This window comes from Phyllobates terribilis, unplaced genomic scaffold (assembly GCF_046119375.1).
Source record: "Phyllobates terribilis strain yellow unplaced genomic scaffold, ASM4611937v1 Scaffold_4__5_contigs__length_816908805, whole genome shotgun sequence".
Lineage (NCBI taxonomy): Eukaryota > Metazoa > Chordata > Amphibia > Anura > Dendrobatidae > Phyllobates > Phyllobates terribilis.
The window spans coordinates 400,264,488-400,284,993 of NW_027362764.1; the positions used below are offsets into that span (position 1 = coordinate 400,264,488).

A 20,506-nucleotide genomic window follows, 5' to 3' on the forward strand; every position below is an offset into this window, starting at 1 on the left:
TCTCCTTCTACTGGAAGAAAAACCAACGGGTGAAAGTAAAGTAAAAGGAAGGTGCTCACCTGAGCAGGTTATGTGCAGGCACAACGCATATGAACACCTGAAAATATCAGCTGATGCTGCCTCATGGCCGAGGGATGATCTCCTCCAGGATAGTTGACCAAATTGTCCAATAAAACGTTTTTAGGCTGCACAAGGATTCTTCATTACAGTAGAGCAGCGTAATATTTTGCTGTCCAAATTTGTGTACCCCTATTTGACTGACAGTCTATATACTGTGTAACTTCATGCAAAGGAGTCATCTGTGAAGCAGGAGGCGGCTGCGCTGGGCGGTGAATAGAGCTAGAGTGACAGAAACCTCAGCTCTACAGCCTCATTCATATCAATTCAAACATTGATTTCTCAGCAACATGAATGGACTGGCCAAGTAATGGTATTGCTCAACTTGTCTTTCAAAGAGCTACATGTGCATCTAAAGAGTTTGGGGAGTGAAATCCTGCTGAGAGATTCCTTTAAGAATAATAAGTAAAAGAGAACAGAAAAAAACCTGAGAGACGTATCCACACACCAGGTGTATATGCTAGAAGTGTAATGCAGGACACCTTTGTATCTCAAATAACAAGGATGCTTTCAACTGAACCTTGGCACTTTTTAACACAATGAGCAGGAAACTCAATCCCACCTGCGTCACCCTATACATCGCTCTCCTGGCCCAAGCAGCTTGTACTTCATTACAGTCATTCAACTACAACCATGGTACATTCCAAAGCCATACAGAAAGGGAATCTAGATTGTGAGCCCCAATGGGCAACAGTGCCAATAATATATGAAAAGCGCTGTGGAATTAATGGCGCTTTATAAGTGAGTAAAATAAATACAGAGGGGAAAATAAGTATTTGATACACTGCAGATTTTGCAAGTTTTTTCCCACCTACAAACAATGGAGAGGTCTGTAATTTTTATCGTAGGTACACTTCAACTGTGAAAGAATCTAAAAAAAAAAATCCAGAAAATCACATTGCATGATTTTTTACATAATTAATTTGCATTTTATTGCATGAAATAAGTATTTGATACAATAGAAAAACAGAACTTAATATTTGGTTCAGAAACCTTTGCTTGCAATTATAGTGGTCCGACGTTTCCTGTAGTTCAGGACCAAGTTTGCACACACTACAGCAGGGATTTTGGCCCACTCCTCCATATCTTTCAGGTTTCAGGGCTTTCGCTGGCCAACATTGAGTTTAAGTTCATGTCTGGAGACTGACTAGGCCACTCCAGGACCTTAAAATGCTTCTTACAGAGCCACTCCTTAGTTGCCCTGGCTGTGTGTTTGGGGTCATTGTCATGCTGGAAGACCCAGCGATGACCCATTTTCAATGCTCTTATTAAGGGAAGGAGGTTGTTGGCCAAAATCTGGTGATACATGACCCCATCCATCCTCCCTTCAATAAGGTGCAGTCGTCTTGTCCCCTTTGCAAAAAAGCACCCCAAAGTATGAGGTTTCCCCCACCATGCTTCATGGTTGGGACGGTGTTCTTGGGGCTGTACTCATCCTTCTTTCTCCAAACACAGCAATTGGAGTGGATACCAAAAATTTCTATTTTGGTTTCATCTGACCACATGATCTTCTCTGGATCATCCAGATGGTCATTGGCGAAATTCAAATTGGCCTGGACATGTACTGGCGTGAGCAGGGGGACCTTGCGTGCCCACCAGGATTTTAATCCATGACGGCGTAGTGTGTTACTAACGGTAATGTTTGAGACTGTGATCACAGCTCTCTTCAGGTCACTGACCAGGTCCTGTGTAGTTCTGGGCTGATTCCTGACTTTTCTCAGAATCATCTTTACCCCATGAGGTGAGATCTTGCATGGAGCCCCAGACCGAGGAAGATTGACAGTCATCTCGTGCTTCTTCCATTTACTAATAATTGGGCTAACAGTTGTTACCTTCTCACCAAGCTGTTTGCCTATTGTCCTGTAGCCCATTACAGCCTTGTGCAGGTATACAATATTGTCCCTGGTGTCCTTAGACAGCTCTTTGGTCTTGACCATGGTGGAGAGGTTGGAGTGTGATTGACTGATTGTGCAGACAGGTGTCTTTTATACAGGTAACAAGTTCAAACAGCTGCAATTAATACAGTTAGTTTTTCTTTAAGAAACCCCAAACTCTTCACTAACAGGTCTGTGAGAGACAGAATTCTTGTTGGTTGGTAGGCGATCAAAATACTTAAAATTGCATTTTATTGCATGAAATATTTAAAAATCATACAAATGTGATTTTCTGTTCTTTTTAGATACTGTTTCTCACAAATGAAGTGTACTTCCGATAAAAATTACAGACCTCCCCAATGTTTGTATGTGGGAAAACTTGCAAAATCGGCAGTGTATCAAATACTTAATATTCCCCACTGTACACTTTGTAAAATGGTGTATCCATATTTATTTGGATAAATCACTTATAAGGAACCTATCACCAGACAAAACGCTATTAAATTGCAGATATGGGGTTAATCGAGTTATTAACCTGCCAAGAGCTCGCACTTAGCCGAACGCTGAGGGGAGAAAATGAACTTCATTCCCTCCGCAGTGTTCCGGTTTCAGTCATCACTCTCTGCATTGGGGCCGGGGGCACAGTATACAGAGTATGTCAGTCAGGGCCGGGGGCACAGTTACATCCGCCACTCTGTATACTCAGAGTGGTGACAGAAGCATCGCCCCCGTGACTGAAACCAGAACGCTGCAGGGAAATAAAGTTCATTTTCTTGCCGCAGCGTTCAACTGCAGGTGAATAGCGGTTTTTATGGTGACAGGTTCCCTTTAAAAGAGTAACAACACTATGTTTTTTTGCTTTTTTTTTAATAAATCAACAAGTGTACAAGTGAAGATAAGACACTGTAGAATACTTCTTATAAAAGGAAATTGACTGATTCCCCACTTATCGGTTACTGATCAGTCTTAAACTCCTTAAGGCTATGTTCACACAACATCTTTTAAACTCAGGTGAATCCGCTGAGTTTTTTTAAGCAAAGGATGAGTTAAAAAATGTTTTCGTTTTTTTTTGTTGCTTTTTTCTTGAAGCATATCGTGACATTTTTTTTTTCACTCATTTCCTGAGTGTTTCTTCCAATGGTTTTGACCACTAGCTGTATTTTGAAGGGGGGGGGGGGGGGAGGGGGGGAGGGGTTTCCCATGGTTTTGTGACATTTTCCTATCCTTTTTTTCACTCTCCTGAATAATGAAAAAAACACTAGTGGTAGTTTAAGCAAAAACGATTGCAAAACGCTCCAAAAAACATCCAGGCATTTTTTTTATTATTATTTAGGAACATAACATAAAATACATAAAATTTACATAATACATAAATATTTTTGGCAGAATAATACAGTAGAATATAAAAGTATCATAGAACTGTCACACCTTCTCATTTAACGATTTTTCTGTATTTTCATGACTATGAAAATTGTACATTCACACTGAAGGCATCAAAACTATGAATTAACACATGTGGAATTATATACTTAACAAGAAAGTGTGAAACAACTGAAAATATGTCTTATATTCTAGGTTCTTCAAAGTAGCCACCTTTTGCTTTGATGACTGCTTTGCACACTCATTGCATTCTCTTGATGAGCTTCAAGAGGTAGTCACTGGAAATGATTTTCACTTCACAGGTGTGCCCTGTCAGGTTTAATGAGTGGGATTTCTTGCCTTATAAATGGGGTTGGGACCATCAGTTGTGTTGTGCAGAAGTCTGGTGGATACACAGCTGACAGTCCTACTGAATAGACTGTTAGAATTTGTATTATGGCAAGAAAAAAGCAGCTAAGTAAAGTAAAACGAGTGGCAATCATTACTGTAAGAAATGAAGGTCAGTCAGTCCGAAAAATTGGGAAAACTTTGAAAGTGTCCCCAAGTGCAGTTGCAAAAACCATCAAGCACTACAAAGAAACTGGCTCACATGAGGACCGCCCCAGGAAAGGAAGACGAAGAGTCACCTCTGCTTCTGAGGATAAGTTTATCCGAGTCACCAGCCTCAGAAATCGCAGGTTAACAGCAGCTCAGATTAGAGACCAGGTCAATGCCACACAGAGTTCTAGCAGCAGACACATCTCTACAACAACTGTTAAGAGGAGACTTTGTGCAGCAGGCCTTCATGGTAAAATAGCTGCTAGGAAACCACTGCTAAGGACAGGCAACAAGCAGAAGAGACTTGTTTGGGCTAAAGAACACAAGGAATGGACATTAGACCAGTGGAAATCTGTGCTTTGGTCTGATGAGTCCAAATTTGATATCTCTGGTTCCATCCACCGTGTCATTGTGCAACGCAGAAAAGGTGAACGGATGGACTCTACATGCCTGGTTCCCACCGTGAAGCATGGAGGAGGAGGTGTGATGGTGTGGGGGTGCTTTGCTGGTGACACTGTTGGGGATTTATTAAAAATTGAAGGCATATTGAACCAGCATGGCTACCACAGCATCTTACAGCGGCATGCTATTCCATCCGGTTTGCGTTTAGTTGGACCATCATTTATTTTTCAACAGGACAATGACCCCAAACACATCTCCATGCTGTGTAAGGGCTATTTGACCAAGAAGGAGAGTGATGGGGTGCTACGCCAGATGACCTGGCCTCCACAGTCACCAGGCCTGAACCCAATCGAGATAGTTTGGGGTGAGCTGGATCGCAGAGTCAAGGCAAAAGGGCCAACAAGTGCTAAGCATCTCTGGGAACTGCTTCAAGAATGTTGGAAGACCATTTCCGGTGACTACCTCTTGAAGTTCATTAAGAGAATGCCAAGAGTGTGAAAAGCAGTCATCAAAGCAAAAGGTGGCTACTTTGAAGAACCTAGAATATAAGACATATTTTAAGTTGTTTCACACTTTTTTGTTAAATATATAATTCCACATGTGTTAATTCATAGTCTTGATGCCTTCAGTGTGAATGTACAATTTTCATAGTCATGAAAATACAGAAAAATCTTTAAATGAGGTGTGTCCATATATATATATATATATATATATATATATATATATATATATATATATATATATATATATATATATATATATATATATATATATATATATATATATATATACACACATATATACACACACACACACACACACATCTGTAACGTGATCAAGAATCCACATTGTGACTTTAGTTTCATCTATATTTTTCATAGCAAGACAGGCTTGAGAAGAAAAGCAGAGAGAAAAGAGAAGGACTTCATGCAAAAAGGAAGGGACTAAAAGAGAAAAGTAGCCGGGGGGGGGGGAAGGGAAGGGGAAAAAAAAATTCCACCCCAATCTAGGCAACCACTCGAACAAAAATCCCCCAATGGTAATCAAGTCTGAGTGTCAAGCTGCACAAGGCTTCCATATTCATTAGATTGCTTAAATTCCATCCAGTAGAACCACGTTTTATAGAAGACCTCATATCTACTGTAGAGAGAAGCCGTCAAGTCCTCCATGTACATTAAATAATTCACCTTAGAAATCCAGAGGGATGGGCTAGGTGGATTAGCTTTCTTCCATAACAAGGGAATAAAAGCTCTGGCAGCCATCACCAAAAATCTTAATAAGGACCGTTTGTAGGAGAAAACAGAAGTCTCACAGAGCTGTAGAAGGAATAGTTCAGGACCCATTTCAGATGAAATGCCTGTAATTGACCTGATAATGCTTTTCAGTTTAGTCCAGAACGGTTGTAAAACCGGACAGGACCAGAAGATATGAAGGGAAGGTTTGTCCCTAATTTTGCCATAATAGCAGTGCCTCTAACTGATCAGCTAAAAGGCACAACATCAGGATTAATTAGACTCGAGGCTGAGAGGGCATTTCAGGAGCTTAAGCTGGCCCTTTACAGGAAACTGGTGGTAGTAGGGCCATATTTTTCCAAAGTATTCATAGTCAGACAGATTTATTGAATGTCGGGCTTGGAGCTGTCATGTCCAAGGAGATCAATGGGGAGAAACATCCTATAGACTACTTGATTAGAAAGCTTTCCTCAAGAAATGGACGGTTAAATTCCAAATAAACCTGAAATCAAAGTAAAGAATTGAAATCACAGGCAAATCCAATTTTAGATCACGGCATCTCGATGTGACGCAGTAGTGTATATGGCCCTGGTGTGCCTGTTTGCACTCTAACAATGTCTGGGCATGCAACTGAAGAAATGGAGGGTAGTATCCTGTGTGATTCCTTCCTACACCTGGATCAATGCACGAGTGAGCTGCTAGTTCATCTGCGGTGTTACTTGGCAGCATCAGTTGCACTGATATGTCTGTCCCAGAGATTCTCAAATGGATTCAGATATAGGAAACGTGAAGGAGAGTCCATTTCATCAAAAACTCTCCGCACCTAACAGCAGTCAAAGTACCATTGGCTATCACGTGCAGATTTGTGAAGCAGTCTAAGAATATGCCTCACTAGACCAACACTCAACCCTGTCCAAACTGGTCAGGCTGATGTTGCAGAAAACATTAAATTCATCACAGCATCTCCAAACTTTTTCCACATCTGGAATGTTCAGTGTGAACCTTCTTTCATTTGTGAAGAGAACAGGGTGCCAATGGCAGAGCTCCCAAGTCTGGAGTTCTCTGCTGAATTCCAAGTAATGGTGGACAATGAGTATAGGTACCACTAAAGTGGGGCCCTCAATTAACCCTCATGGGGTCTACTTCTGACAGTTTAGTTAGAAACATGCACATCAGTAGCCCACTCAAAGATATTTTGAAGTCTCTGGCAGTGCTCCTACTTGAGACTCTGTTCGGAGACATGGCAAACCTTCTTGTGACAGCACATATGGATCTGCCATCCTAGAGAAGATGAATTACCAGTGCAGTCTGAATGGGCCTCAGGTACTGCCTCATGCTACCAGTAGTGACAAGGACACGAGCAAAGCATAAAACGAGGGAACAATTTGTCAGGAAGAGAATTGTCTTTGCCACCATCTGCAAAATTGTTTCCTTTTTGGGGCAATCTTGTGGCTGCCTCTCCAGTGCTCCTAGTGTCACTTTTATTTCCACCATAGATATGAAATTGATAAACTGGAGAGATTGCTTTCCTTGAAGTTTAATATGATGTTTAAGTTGTTGTTGTTTTTTTTGAGTAGCACCCACATGCAAGATGCACCTTCAATATTGCCAAGCACAACGTTTCAAATATGGTAAAGGCTAGAAGCATAACACCTTTGGTAAATACTACTAATCCACAATCTTCATCATGTGCTTTAGCAGTACAATACCTTGGAACTAATTGCACAGGATTCACCTGCAAACAGATTAATCGGAGAAATCCTGTCCCACAGCCCAGAGCAGGGAGGTTTACTGCAGTAAAGAAGATTGTTGAAAGTCCTTCCACTCAAGAGCAATTAAGGGATTGGCATGCAGAGATGTATGTCAAATAAGACAAACAAGGGCAGGGTGTGTTCACGATTTGACTTACGTGGTACAACAGGTGCAACAAGTAACCAAAGTATCAAGATGAGAATATAAACCCAAATATCAGAAGCAGTTTAAAACCATGTTTTAATGAGTTGCAGATCTGCAGCTCTTCCATGTTATTAAAAAAATTCTGCTGTACCCAGAATAAAATATTTTAAATATAAGCAAAATAGCTTGATATGGTTACATTGTTAGCACAGTTGACCAGCAAGTTCAACTGATAAATAAAAAAGGATAAAAAGATGCATAGGTAAACCCCGATCGTATGATCCAGTCTGCCCTAACGATTGGATCAACATTCAGAACACGAATTTTCCTCATCTGCATAATTATTTGTATTTTTTTCTTCTAAAAAGCATCTAATCCGTCTACAAAAAATAAATATATATAATGGTTCCCACTGTGAACATCTCTTGAGGCAGATTATTCCACAAATTAATAGTTCTTTTGAGAGATTTATACATCTGCAGCTTTTCACCACACTTCTGTATGGGCTATTTATGTACTTGAAATGGAACACTGGACTCAGCTACTGTAGTATGTCACGGAATTAGTGATGGTCATCTCAAATAAACAGTACTTCAATATGACATATATTAGCCTAGGACACACAAAAAATGGCTGACCATTAGGATTAAACAGAATACCAATGAGAGAAAGACCCGAACAAAACAAGAAAGTAAAATACTCAAAATGTAAGTAAAACACCTTTATTTAAGATCAATGGTTAACAGTGGCACTGTGAACCAAAGTGAACACACACCAGATTAAAATACTTAAAACCATAGTGAAAGACAGTGCAGAAATTGTATGCAGTAGGTGACACCATGACAATCTAAGAAAAATAGAAATATATATTGTCAAAATTGTCCCAACTCATTATCTCCAGGTACTGATATAAAGAGAAAATATATAATGAGAACCTATGGCAAGGGTGTACAATTAGTGGGAATTAGTGTATATACACATATGAATCACAATAGAACATGGACAAAATCATATCGTGCTAGAGGTCCATTACTAAATACTTACAGTGAAAAGCACAATAGGTCCAAGGTGGGGGGAGAGAGAGAGGATATGTTTCATATGTCATAATCACTGAGGGGAAACATGAACAATTCAATTACCTGGTGGTGTATGGTGCTGTGTGCTGCACGCCGACCCCGACGCACGTTTCGGCGTTGCCTTCGTCAAGGGGTGGCGTCCAACATGTTGGTGTGAGTTTAAATAGTTTAAATTGTACAAGTTAATTTTGCCTCCATCCCCTCCATAGACATTTATATGTAATTTAAAATAAAAAAAAAAAGTTTCACTGTTCAGTAATAAAGTCAGGTATCTAAGGGGTAATATTTATCCTTGCGGAGAGTGACATGTTAAGCATGTCAAGGTGAGGAGACTTTTAAGCCGCAATGCTCCTCTGGGAAATATGCAAATGGTCTCTTTTAAGAGGAAGAGAACTAGAACTCTAGTGCCAGGTATAGGAAGTAGCTTTGGCTTTTATCCTAAGTCATGTGACAAGGCTCGTTAAAGGGTCAAATATTGACTTTTAGGATTGCTATTTCCTATAGGTGGCACTAGAGTTCTAGTTCTCTTCATCTCCGAAGAGACAATTTATAATAAAGTCAAACATGTAATGTAATCTTGGTCTATAACTGCAGTATTAAACGGAAGCTGCCAGTAGGAATAACCCACCTAAGTGGTTTACATGGGGATGTAGGTCATAGAATAAAATCTCAGATCCGAAATCCACATTTTAATGATATGTAAATGAGCCGTTAACTATGGACTATTGCCCAACACTGAACTCCCTGAGAATCTGGCTCCAGAGCTCATTTTTAAATAAAAGGAGGTGTTACTAGTGTAATAATCACATGAAGCTCAGCTGTGAGATCAGAACTAGCACAGTTCAGCAGAACTGAACTCTTTCTGACAACAAAACATTTGCAGCTGCAGTCCTCTCAGTGCTTCAGGTTCCATCTCACAGGCAGCCGGTGTGGGAGAAGGGCAGTACAGTAGAGCTAACAGCTCTGTGAGAGGACAACTGCAAATGTGCTTGTTGTGTTTGTAATGACACAAGGTTCAACTCTGCTGTACTATGTTGGTTATTATCAGGTGCAGCTCAGCAGTAAAGCTGACAGTGGACAAATGCTGCTGCATATCTTTCTAATAAGACAAGATCCACTTGTTGTACCGTGTTTGCTCTAATAATCAGTGAGATGAGAGCTAAGTGTCAGTCCTTATATGTCACACACTGGTAATGACTTTTTTTTTTTAAATAAACTCTGGAGGCAGATTCTCATGCAGACGTATGTCCGGCCCATAGATCTTAACAACTCTTTTACATATAAGAAAAGCGTGATTACTCTTGAATAAGACGTCGGATCGCAAATATCAAGGTATCATTTTATTCAGCTACGTATGGCCTACGTGCCCATATAGACTGCTTAGGAGGGTTAATCCTACTGAAAAATTCCCTTTAAAGGCCAAACTGCTAGAAAGTCAAACAATATGTCAACTACAATTCAGTTCTATTGTCTAACAAGTATTTTTCAAAATTGGTAATAAAACCAAGCTTTATGAAAGGTCTATAATCAATCCTGGATTACACACAGTCCACCCCTATATATCCAGGATTAAAATAAGTAATTTTCCAGATAGAATTTTCCAGATAGGAGTCCTTTTAACACCAGACCAGTGCGGTCAGCCTTTCATTATAGGACAGCGAATTAGCCAATATGTAGCCAACCGGTAGTCATTAACACCTGAAGGTGATGCATGTAAATTATCATTGAGGTTATCCAATTAGGATGCAGTAATATTAACCAAATTCTCAATTGTTATGCAGCTGAAAGAGGTTCGATAGTTGTCCACAGAACCCACGGATTTGGAAGCATGAGGTTTAAAAGGAGTGTCAGCAGTTTTGAGCCTATACAACTGCTGCCAGTACCAAGTTGAAGACTGGGAAAATATTTTAAGGGGTTTTTGGACTCAAACATCATTTTCTCTAATTCCTGGTTCAACGGTTTCCTTTTTCTTCCCCTTCTCCAGGTAGTTCCTCCCCCCACCCTACCACCTTTTCCACAGAGCAATTTGGAGCCTGGGTGCTGTCACTTGTGATGTTGGGACCACTGACTAGACAGGAAAAAGAATATAGAGTAAAGGAAGTATGGCACCCTTCAATTTTCAGGTGTACCGATAGGGTCCCAACCCTTTTAAATATACTCAGACAGGAATTCAGCACTCAAAATAATGCAATTTATTCAGTTAGTGAACTGTGCACAGACAAATGATGCTTCGGTCTCACCGACCCTCATCAAATATACACATCTAGAAATACAGCACAAGATGGCAAGGTAGTGAAAGAGTGTACGCGGCGTTCGTCGCCTGGAGAAACATGCGCATGTGTATATCTGAAGAAGGTCGGTGAGACCAAAACGTCATTCATCTCTACACAGGTCACCAATTGAGCAAATTGCAATATCTTGGATGCCAGATAACGGAGTATAGACAGGAAAAGAAGATTAAGGAAACTGATCAGTGCGTGAACTATTAGTTCGCTTAATCAGACCTGCAATATTTTTTTAATTGGCTTAAAAATAAAAGTTCTCAGAAGCACATTGTCCCATGTGCTGCCGAGAACAATGATATCCTATGCGCATAGAAAGATCTTATTAGTGATCGTTTTGTGTGCATGGAAGTGAGGTCAGCCAGTCTAAACAGACCATCCATTATAGGACCCCCAATTAGCCTGCATGTGACTAATCTGCAGTCATTTAACACCTGCGATCGACAAATTTAAGTCATACAATAGGGAATGCCCAGTGATCATACATTTATCACACTTCCCATCCTGTGAAAAAGTGATATGTTATTTATGGGACAACATTTTTATCTTGAGGACAATCGGAAACTACATTATGGGGTTGTTTCGCTTTTCTATTGATAATTACTACAATAATGTAGATTAAACTGTAGGAACTTTTTAAAAGTCTCAACTTTACCATGTAACCCCCAAAACTTTCCTCACTGCTTATAGGCAGAAAAGTCAAATCTCATCATAGTACTTATTACTTGTTGCTCTTTGCATCAATTTAAAAAAAACGCACACGTTTTATTGAACAGAAAGAAGAAAACTGCTGGTAAGGTTAAAACAGGATCTTAGACGACATTATCTATACTGGAGAACAGCCTGAAAGTTACGCGTCTCAGGCAATATTTACTTTACACGAAGTCACAGGAGTATTTGCAAGCACTTCAGGGTTCATTGCCAACAGAAAAATTATTTTACAAGCATGTCTTCGATTATGCAGGAAACTATTAGATGACAAGCTGAGCTTATGAGAGGGCCTAGCAAGAGCAAATCAAAACTATTAGAGTAACTAAACACAAAAAGACTGTATAAATGAATGACAAAGGATCATATATATTTTACTTCTCGAAAGAAGCCTACAAGTTTTCTCTACAAGAGCAAAAAGATACATCTCCCGGTCTTCATTTGTGTAAACTTGTGTACTTGAAAAAGTCTGATCTTTCATTTGTGCTCAGTGTAATTTACTATTTCTTGCACATTTACTTTTAAGATACAATGGTTGTCCAGATTAGAAACAATGGCCTGCTTTCTTCAGAAACTGATGTATTCTGTCCATGGACCATGAATGATACAGCAGCTCAGTCTTACTTATGTAAAAGGAGTTTACTATGGTTAGCTCTCACAAGGACTGCCACTAGCTGACACGCTTCTTACCCACCGGCATCAAGAATCATCCAGTTGGAAATGTCCACCAGATCCTTAGGAGTTAGTAAAAATTGACTGTCAGCAGAGAGAAATTTTCTCACCATCTTTGCAACTACTGTAAACATTTACATTACATAAACCAGAATAGAAAATTCTGCAGTATAATCAAAAAGCAACATAAACAGAGTCTGTCACCCCCAAAATAGCAATTAAACTGCAAAAACTTTTACATATGTGACATAGCCCTATAGATATCATACCAGGTATATATGGTTAATATTTTCTAAAAAATCTACTTCTAGTTAACATGAAAATTAGGGCGTTTTGGTTCACCCTTGGGATGGCCTATGCCCTTTGGTGCACCATTACACCCTCCTAAAGCCAATCCCTTGTCTTGATTGACAGCGCTGTGTTGGCAAGGGCCAACGCTGTCTAAAATCAGTTTGCATGATTAAAATATAAATCAATTTTCAGCAATTACATTAAACAGTAAATACCTGGAATGATTTCTATAGGGATTAAGTCCCGGGTATAACTGTCTTGCAGTTTTTGGCATTTTGAAGGTGACAGACTCCCTTTAACAATAGGCTCACCTGCAGTGGATTTGCTGCAGATTTTCAGTCTCTGGATTTGACGATAGGAAATCCACAGAGTATTACAGTAGCAGCAAAGAGAATGAGATTTTAGCATATCTCATCCACACACTGTGGAAGAATTGTGGATTTTAAATAGTTTGTCAGATTTCTTCCCTTGAAAAGCATAAGATGAAATGTGTGGTAAATCTGCATGTTGCAGAATTTGATGCAGATCTTTTTTCATGGATATGTAGCAAATTCTGCAATAGAAAAATGCAATGGAAAATTTGTATGTGCGAACAAAGCACTCAGCAAATGTCCCCTTAGCATGTAGGTAGAACACGGGTAAGGGTTTGTCACAATATTCCAGATGTAGTCACACTGGAATGGACCTATCCTGATCTTGTACAAATACTCTGAGTACAAGTACACGTGTCAACTTCCAGGGTAATTTGCATGTGGCTTCAAAATTTGATTTTGCAGAGCTGGTACATTAAATTAATACAAAGCGGGTATCACTTCAATTGTTGCACTAGCATCTTAAAAAGATAGATCACTTGTTTTAGTAGTAAAATCATCCTAACAGGTTCCCTTTAAGGGGAACCTGTCAGCTTGAAAAATGCCATTTACCTGCAGATATAGGGTAATCTACACATTAATGCACCACTCCACCATGTTATTTTTTCTTTTACCACTGGAGTGGTATCACTAATCTAAGTTCCCTGCCCCTAGTATTATACTTACCAGACGCAGTCTGCATCTGTTCTTGGCGCCAATTTGGTCGGTCTTCTGCAGTTTCTGACCTGCCAGATTGCTCCTGCTGGACAAGCTGAAAGTCATTACTCAATGCAAGTCTATGAGAGCCAAAACGAGGGTCTCATAGACTTACATTCAGAACTTGTGACTCTTACCTCTGACTTCTGGTCAGTGAGAAGTAGTGGTCTCAAGATGGTGGATTGGGACCGGAGCGGTGCCATGAATAGCTGAAGATTGCAATTGGCAAGTATGAAACTAGGGTCAGGGAAGTTACATTACTGCCACCGCTCACTATACTGTGAGAGGCAGCTGTAGGCATGGCACAGCATCTTGAGTGACAGCTGGCTCTGCAGCGCAATTGTGCAGAGCGAACTGCCATTCCAAGTGCCAGGGTGCGCTACAGACACCACTCACCGTTTAGTAACCGCTCACTGCACACTCCAATGACTGAAAGCCAGCGGCTCCCAGGAGGAAATAAGTTCATTTTCTCTTGGTAGCCGCACCTTCAGAAAGGTGGTCAGGCAGCACTTACATAAGAATTGGTAAGTCAAAACCAGGAGTGGGTGATAAATACAGAAGTGGTGACGTGTTTCTATTATACTTTTCCACTGATTGTTCCATTCCTGGTTTTGACTTACAAATACTGATGTAAAATACTGACCGAATACTGAATGTGTGAACTTCGCCTAATACTAGCTACCTGAAGTTTAACCCTAGAGGTAAAAAAGACTTTCCAAGGTGACAGGTTCCCTTTATTTAAATGCAAAAATAAGTTTAGCTTTGTGCTTCAAAATACTAAAGACTAAAAGTTTTTACTTTACCTATTTATTTAAGTCATTTAATTGGGTACAAGAAGCAGATGTTATGTTTCTCACCCCATCACCATTCTACCGTGCTGCCACATATGAAAGATAAGAAGTAAATATTGTTCAACAACATGAAATAAAAAGCAATAGAACTTTAAAATATCTGTTCTGAATAAACAGACATTGGCTGTGAACATCGACAAACCTATACATTATTCTGCATAAAGAATATAGCTTTTGAAAAATCTAAATATTAACATCAATAATCAAATAATAATAGTAAAACTGCCGCTTGTCCACTTCACTGCCAGCACAGTGCCAAGCAATCACCAGTCTGACACAGAATATTCGGGTCATCAACTCAAGTCAAACTGACCCTTTACTAAGGGGAAAAGTGAGGTGATTGAAGTAACCTGTAGCTCACCTGACACAGCATAAATAATACTTGTATTCATCAAGAAAAAAATTATTCCGGGATATCTTTTCTCAGAACACTCTATTGAAATGTTCCTATGTTGAGGTCCATTTACAAGATTATGTAAATGCGAGTTCCCAGAAATGCTCATTTTAAAGTCAGCCATGAAGTCTAAACAGGATTTGCATAAAAGATTATTGTTCTCGGCAGCACATTGTCCTGCGTAAACAGGATTTATGCTGCCGACATTCATGGCAGTCTATGAGCACTGAGTGATCTATTACACATCTCAAAGGAGGTGAAAGGCCAGCACTGGCTAGATACTGTCAGCAGATAGTCACCTACTGTCAGCTGGTAACAATAGGGTGTCAGCTTTTTCAGAAATTTCTAGAAGTTATAGAGTACAGGCAGAGCGCAAAGTATTTACTAAAATATGTATGTCAGGAGGGCTCTTTAAAGGTAACAATTTACAGCAGTGCTTTGGATCGGATTTTCATGAGTATTTGTGGTGTCAGTGTCATTGGTTTTCAGCTTGGTTTTCACTAAGGCTGGTTTCACACGTCCGTATATTTCCGGTACCGGAGATATCTGTGTCCCGTGTGTGTCACACCTGTAGCAACCATGTGCCGCATCAGGATCACTCAGACCGGCGCCTGGGAATCAGCACTACAGTTAGCGCTGTTCCCAAGCGCCGGATGCTGAACACTGCCCTCATCATGGTTCCCTGCGATCAGCACCAGCAGGGGATAATGATGAGGGTAGTAGTAGTCTGCTCCCACAGTGTCCCTGTGTAAAAATAAGATTAAAATAATTAAATCCATGTACTCACCTGTCCTAAGTGTACCCCGCTGTAATCCTCTGACTGCTGACGCCGAGGAGCCGGAGAGAATGAGCCGCTCCAGCTCGGGTGCCGCTCGGTGGAGCAGGTCATTCTCCCCAGCTCCTCGGCGTCAGCAGTCAGAGGATTACAGCGGGGTGACATCTCCGGACAGGGGAGTATAAGAATTTTATTATTTTAATCTTATTTTTACACAGAGACACAGCAGGAGCAGACTACTACTACCCTCATCACTGTCCCTGCTGGTGCTGATCGCAGCACCAGCAGGGAACCATGATGAGGGCAGTGTTCAGCACCTAGCGCTTAGGAACAGCGCTAACTGTACACTGATTCCCAGGCGCCGGTGTGTGTCACACGGATGTCATCCATGTGTGTTCAGCGTGAGACACTTTTGCGGACTGTGCATCTGCAAAAAAACGGACATGTCTACTGTATTTTTAGTCCGAGTGCTGTTCGTGAAAAAAAAAACGGACAGCACTCAGACCAATATCATTCAATGGGGCAGTAACATAATCTGTGTGTGAAAAAAAAAAAAACCTCTGCGTGCACTAGTTTCTTCCATACATTGAATGAGACTCATTCATCCAAGTCTATAGGTGTGCAAAAAAAATATATATATGCCATAAGACACCACAATAAAAGATCCAATTTTAACAGTTTGCAATTTTGTAACATAGGAAACGGTAAATGGCCCTGTAAATGATTAATATCTGCAGCTGTAAAAATAACGGTATGCGAATGGACGGCACACAGATGACAAATGAGAAAAAAAAAATCATCCCACTTTTCTGGATGGAGGTCTGAACAATTTTTTATATACACTACCGTTACCCACAGAATTCCATGGCTCATTTAAAATCCATAATCAGATTAAAAATACAAAAAAATTGACATTTCTTGTTTTGCTTTTTGGGACACTTGGGCCCCGATTCATCAAGACCTGTGTGAACAATGGCAGTCTTGATGAGGGGGCATGTTGGAGCCAGATGCTTTCGACTAATTAAGAGGCGCTTAGTGAATCAGGCGCATCCTTCATGCATGTTGCCACAAACCTTACTACAGTCGGGGACTGGAGTAAGATTTCTGGCGTAAGGTAAGCCATAGCTCATCATGAATCAGACATGCTGTGGCATCATGCCCCCATTTCGTCCCAGCTCCACTCATTTTGGTGGAGCTGGGTGAAACTGGACGTTGCAGCTTGTCAAAGCAATTTACACCAGAATAATCGCTTTGATGAATGAGAGTTTTTGTATGAAATGGACATGTGCACATGCCCTATAGACTACAAAGGATGGAAAACACAGATAGAGCATGTAGGAAAAAAGTGGAAGTGGCCTTGCACTGAATCTTTTTCCACAAAACTACATATCTAACTGTTCTACTTCTCCTGCTTTTTAATATGTTTCCATAGAGTTTACAGCATTTTCAAGCAGACATATTCCTTTTAACCCACACTATTCTTTATTTCTCATTGCCATATTAATCAGATGCTAGATGGGTATTGGTTTCAAAGTGAAGTTCCTGTTTTGACAAGTAGTGGCTAGTCAGCAACTGTCAGACGTCCTATTATGCCTTAGACAGTGTTGAAAGGGCTTCTTTATTTCTGTTCTGCTACAGGTACAGAAATCACTGAAGTATGGGACTCCACGTATGATGGACAACAGTTGTGCCAGATGGACCTCACTTACCATAATGGGGTCTCTCTAGTTTCCGCCATGGTGTCCAGGACTTTGCCAGACTAAAGAGCAGAGCATGCTGCACTATTCTGCCTGGTCTGTTTATCAGGATCTGTGAATGAGCTTTTTAGCGAAGATGTGAACTCGGTCTTAACAGCAGAGGCTCATCTTTGAAGGAACTTTGTTAGAATAGTTTTATGAATGACTTTCATTTTAAAATCAAACAGAGAGATCTTAAACCAAACTTTATCGAAACATAACTCCAGTCACACCTGAATATTTAACCCCGATATATCACTAAAGCTGACATTAAGATTTGGGGAGTTTTTGATCGTATAATAGAGGGATTGGCCACTACTGCACTACCCCTTCTTAATAGCTTCATATACCTTCTTAATAGTTCATATCTAAAAATCTTGGAGACACAGTAAGGAAACGGCACAACTCGAAGAGGTAAGTTTGCAGTTTTTATTTTGTCCAGCAGACTGGAGCTATTAAGAAGTGGTTGTCCAGCAGTGGACAACCCCTTTAACTTCAACGACTTTGGGTCAAAACAGTTTATTTTGGATGGTAAAAGCATTAATTCATTAGACAGGCTGAGGAATTTCTGTCTGATTCAGGAATCAAGAATGATAAACTGACCAAACATTCCATGTAGGCGTACAACACTGCCAATAAGGAAATGACCATGGTTATATAGATAGGCCACTTTGGGGGTTTGCTACTAACATTTCGGAGGTTAATCTGGACTTACATTGGATTCCATCTCTCCTCTAGACGACGGTGTAGTGAGATCTTGTCACTCAGGTAGATGTTTATCTGATGTTTGTTGATGCTTTCCTCTTCCAGCTTCTTTTCTTCCCCTTTAAGATTGAGTCTCACCGGACGACCAAACTCTCCCAAGGCGTTTGGATCCAATGGTGGCCGTTCATACACCGGCCTCTTCAGCTGCTCATAGTCCAGTTCATTATGCTCAGCGGGTACTTCTCTTACCCTAGGCTGCTCCTCGGCTTTACCACCCTCTGAATTCTTGGAGTCACTGTCTTCCGCATCTTTACTCAACAACAAGAAACCGAAGAACAAAATACAGGCAACAGAAGCCACTAGACAAAGACCCTTCCTTCTCCTCAGGGGTTGCCAAGCTGATACCAGTCCACGTCTCCTCTTCATGATTTAAGTGCCAGTCACACTCCCTAATCTAGAGAAAGTATAGGTAGATACCTCCAGGAACTCTTATCTATAGGTGTCAATTACCACAAGTCTGTTTCACCCATTAAAATTACAGCTAAATGTTTAATGCATTGCCATAGGTCAGGGCGCTCAATGCTGACTACATACAGTCAATTCTGGCAGAAGTTACACACTATAACAAGTAATACATCAGAACTTTCACCATTAATCTGGCAGTACTAACTTGTCCTAAGACAATAAAGTATACTTTCCAAGAGCATTAACCCCACTACAAGGGGAGATCTCACTAACCCCAATACTGAACAGGCTCAGACCTACTTCTCTAAACAATGCACCAGTCAATGCCATGCAACCAGTAAAGTGCCCACTCACATGAAGCTGTATGGTAACTGCAAAGTCAGACTTTCCTAAGCAGCAGTCCTATTCATTCCACACACAGTCAAAAGTTCCATCAAGTTACAAACTATGCGAACAATCAGCTGAAGAGAAGTGCAGACATGGCCCCTGCAGAGGGTCAGCTTTCGGGCAGCCTCTCCTGCACAGTGCCTGGCAGCGCCCTCAGTCCTGTCCGGTATCCTGGTGCTGCCAGCGCCGAGCACTTCCCACCCAGAGCGTGCACCTCTCCACGTCTTCCTGTTCCTTCTGTCATCTCTCCTCCCGCCACGCCTCCGCCCCGCCCAGCCCGATAAGACGTCTTCTCCGCTCTCCTGAACTTCAGCTTCTCTGCTGTGAACTTCTTAATGCAGTAAGTGAAGGAGCTACATTTTTGGCAGTCTTAGGGCTTGTAAGTAAGGTCTTGTCTCATTTAGTAAATCTTAAACCAGGTTGTCTGGATTTCTTATAGAAAAGAACCAAGCAGTAATCTGTAATGCGGTTTTAGAGTTTTATCAGAATTTTCTTTATTTTTTTTTACAGTAAAATGCTGTGATTTTTTTTGCCATATTTTTCACAGTACTGTCAACGTCTAAAGGAATGCAAACGGAAGTGTAAAAGTGTCCAGAATCTGGGAAAAATATGTACAAAAAGGGGATGGATCCTGTTAAAGTCAATGACATTCATGATTTGTCTCACACCACTGATGCCTATCATTCATGGAATGGATTTAGCAAATATGTTTACATATGTGAACACGGCCTTAGGGCTCATTCAGATATTCGTGGCAATTGGGCCGAGCACGGGCTGCTAATGCATGGACTGGCCGCAGCTCTCCAGACCTGAGCGTGACAGCTTCATATATTTCTATCAGGCTGTCACATTTAGGTTTGGAGACCCTCGGCCAGTCCATGCATTGCGGTCCGATTTGCATGGACTTCTGAATGAGCCCTTAGTATCTGTTTACATTTACATGTGTTACTTCCATTGTTCTGCTCCATTCTAGGAGCTATACAATGAAATTAACTAAACTTTCATTTTTCTAATAATTTTGTCCAACATGGAATGTTATAAAATTAACAAACAAATTTGTTAGGGGAAATCCAAAGAATTCAGAACAGTGGCACTCACCCAGGGGTGGATTAAGAGTAGCAAGGGCCCCGGGCAGTTTAGAAGGTGCGGGCCCCCCCCCCACACACACGCACACACACACACCTGATGTATCACGTGACATGTCACATGATCCCCTGTGATAGATCATGTGATAGTTCACGTGAAATTAATTTGCCACAATATTAATTATAATAATTTTTTTAGGTTGTGTGCCCACTATGCGTTTTTTAAGCGTTTCCGCAGCGGCAATTCCGCTGCAGAAATGCTTAAAAAATGCTTGGTAGAATGTCTGCCATGTTCTCCAATTATAATCCGCATGTGGTGTGCACATGCTGCGGAAATTTACGCTGCGGAAAAATACGCAGCACTACCAATTATTTTGCGGAAGCGCGTCGCTTTCGTCGCCATTGACTTGCATTGGAACACATGGAATCCGCATCACTGCATCTGTACATGCAGAATCCATGCGCGGATGGTACCCGGGTTTGGAGAAGAGGAGACTCTCCTCCGGACCCGGGTACCATAGAACCTGTAAAAAAAAAGAATAAAATAAAAAATAAATATTATACTTACCTTCTG

At 40.8% G+C, this 20,506-nt stretch overlaps 1 protein-coding gene across 1 annotated transcript in view; it reads right to left on the reverse strand.

Moving 5' to 3' along the window:
* The window catches only part of LOC141265427 (polypeptide N-acetylgalactosaminyltransferase 12-like), a 44,161-nt gene extending 25,054 nt beyond the window's left edge, over positions 1-19,107 (reverse strand). The window contains exon 1 of the mRNA XM_073678504.1: positions 18,006-19,107. Coding sequence (XP_073534605.1) covers positions 18,006-18,421 — 416 coding nt within the window. The 5' untranslated portion in view covers positions 18,422-19,107. The remainder of the gene's footprint in view (positions 1-18,005) is intronic.
* Positions 19,108-20,506: the final 1,399 nt, after the last annotated feature.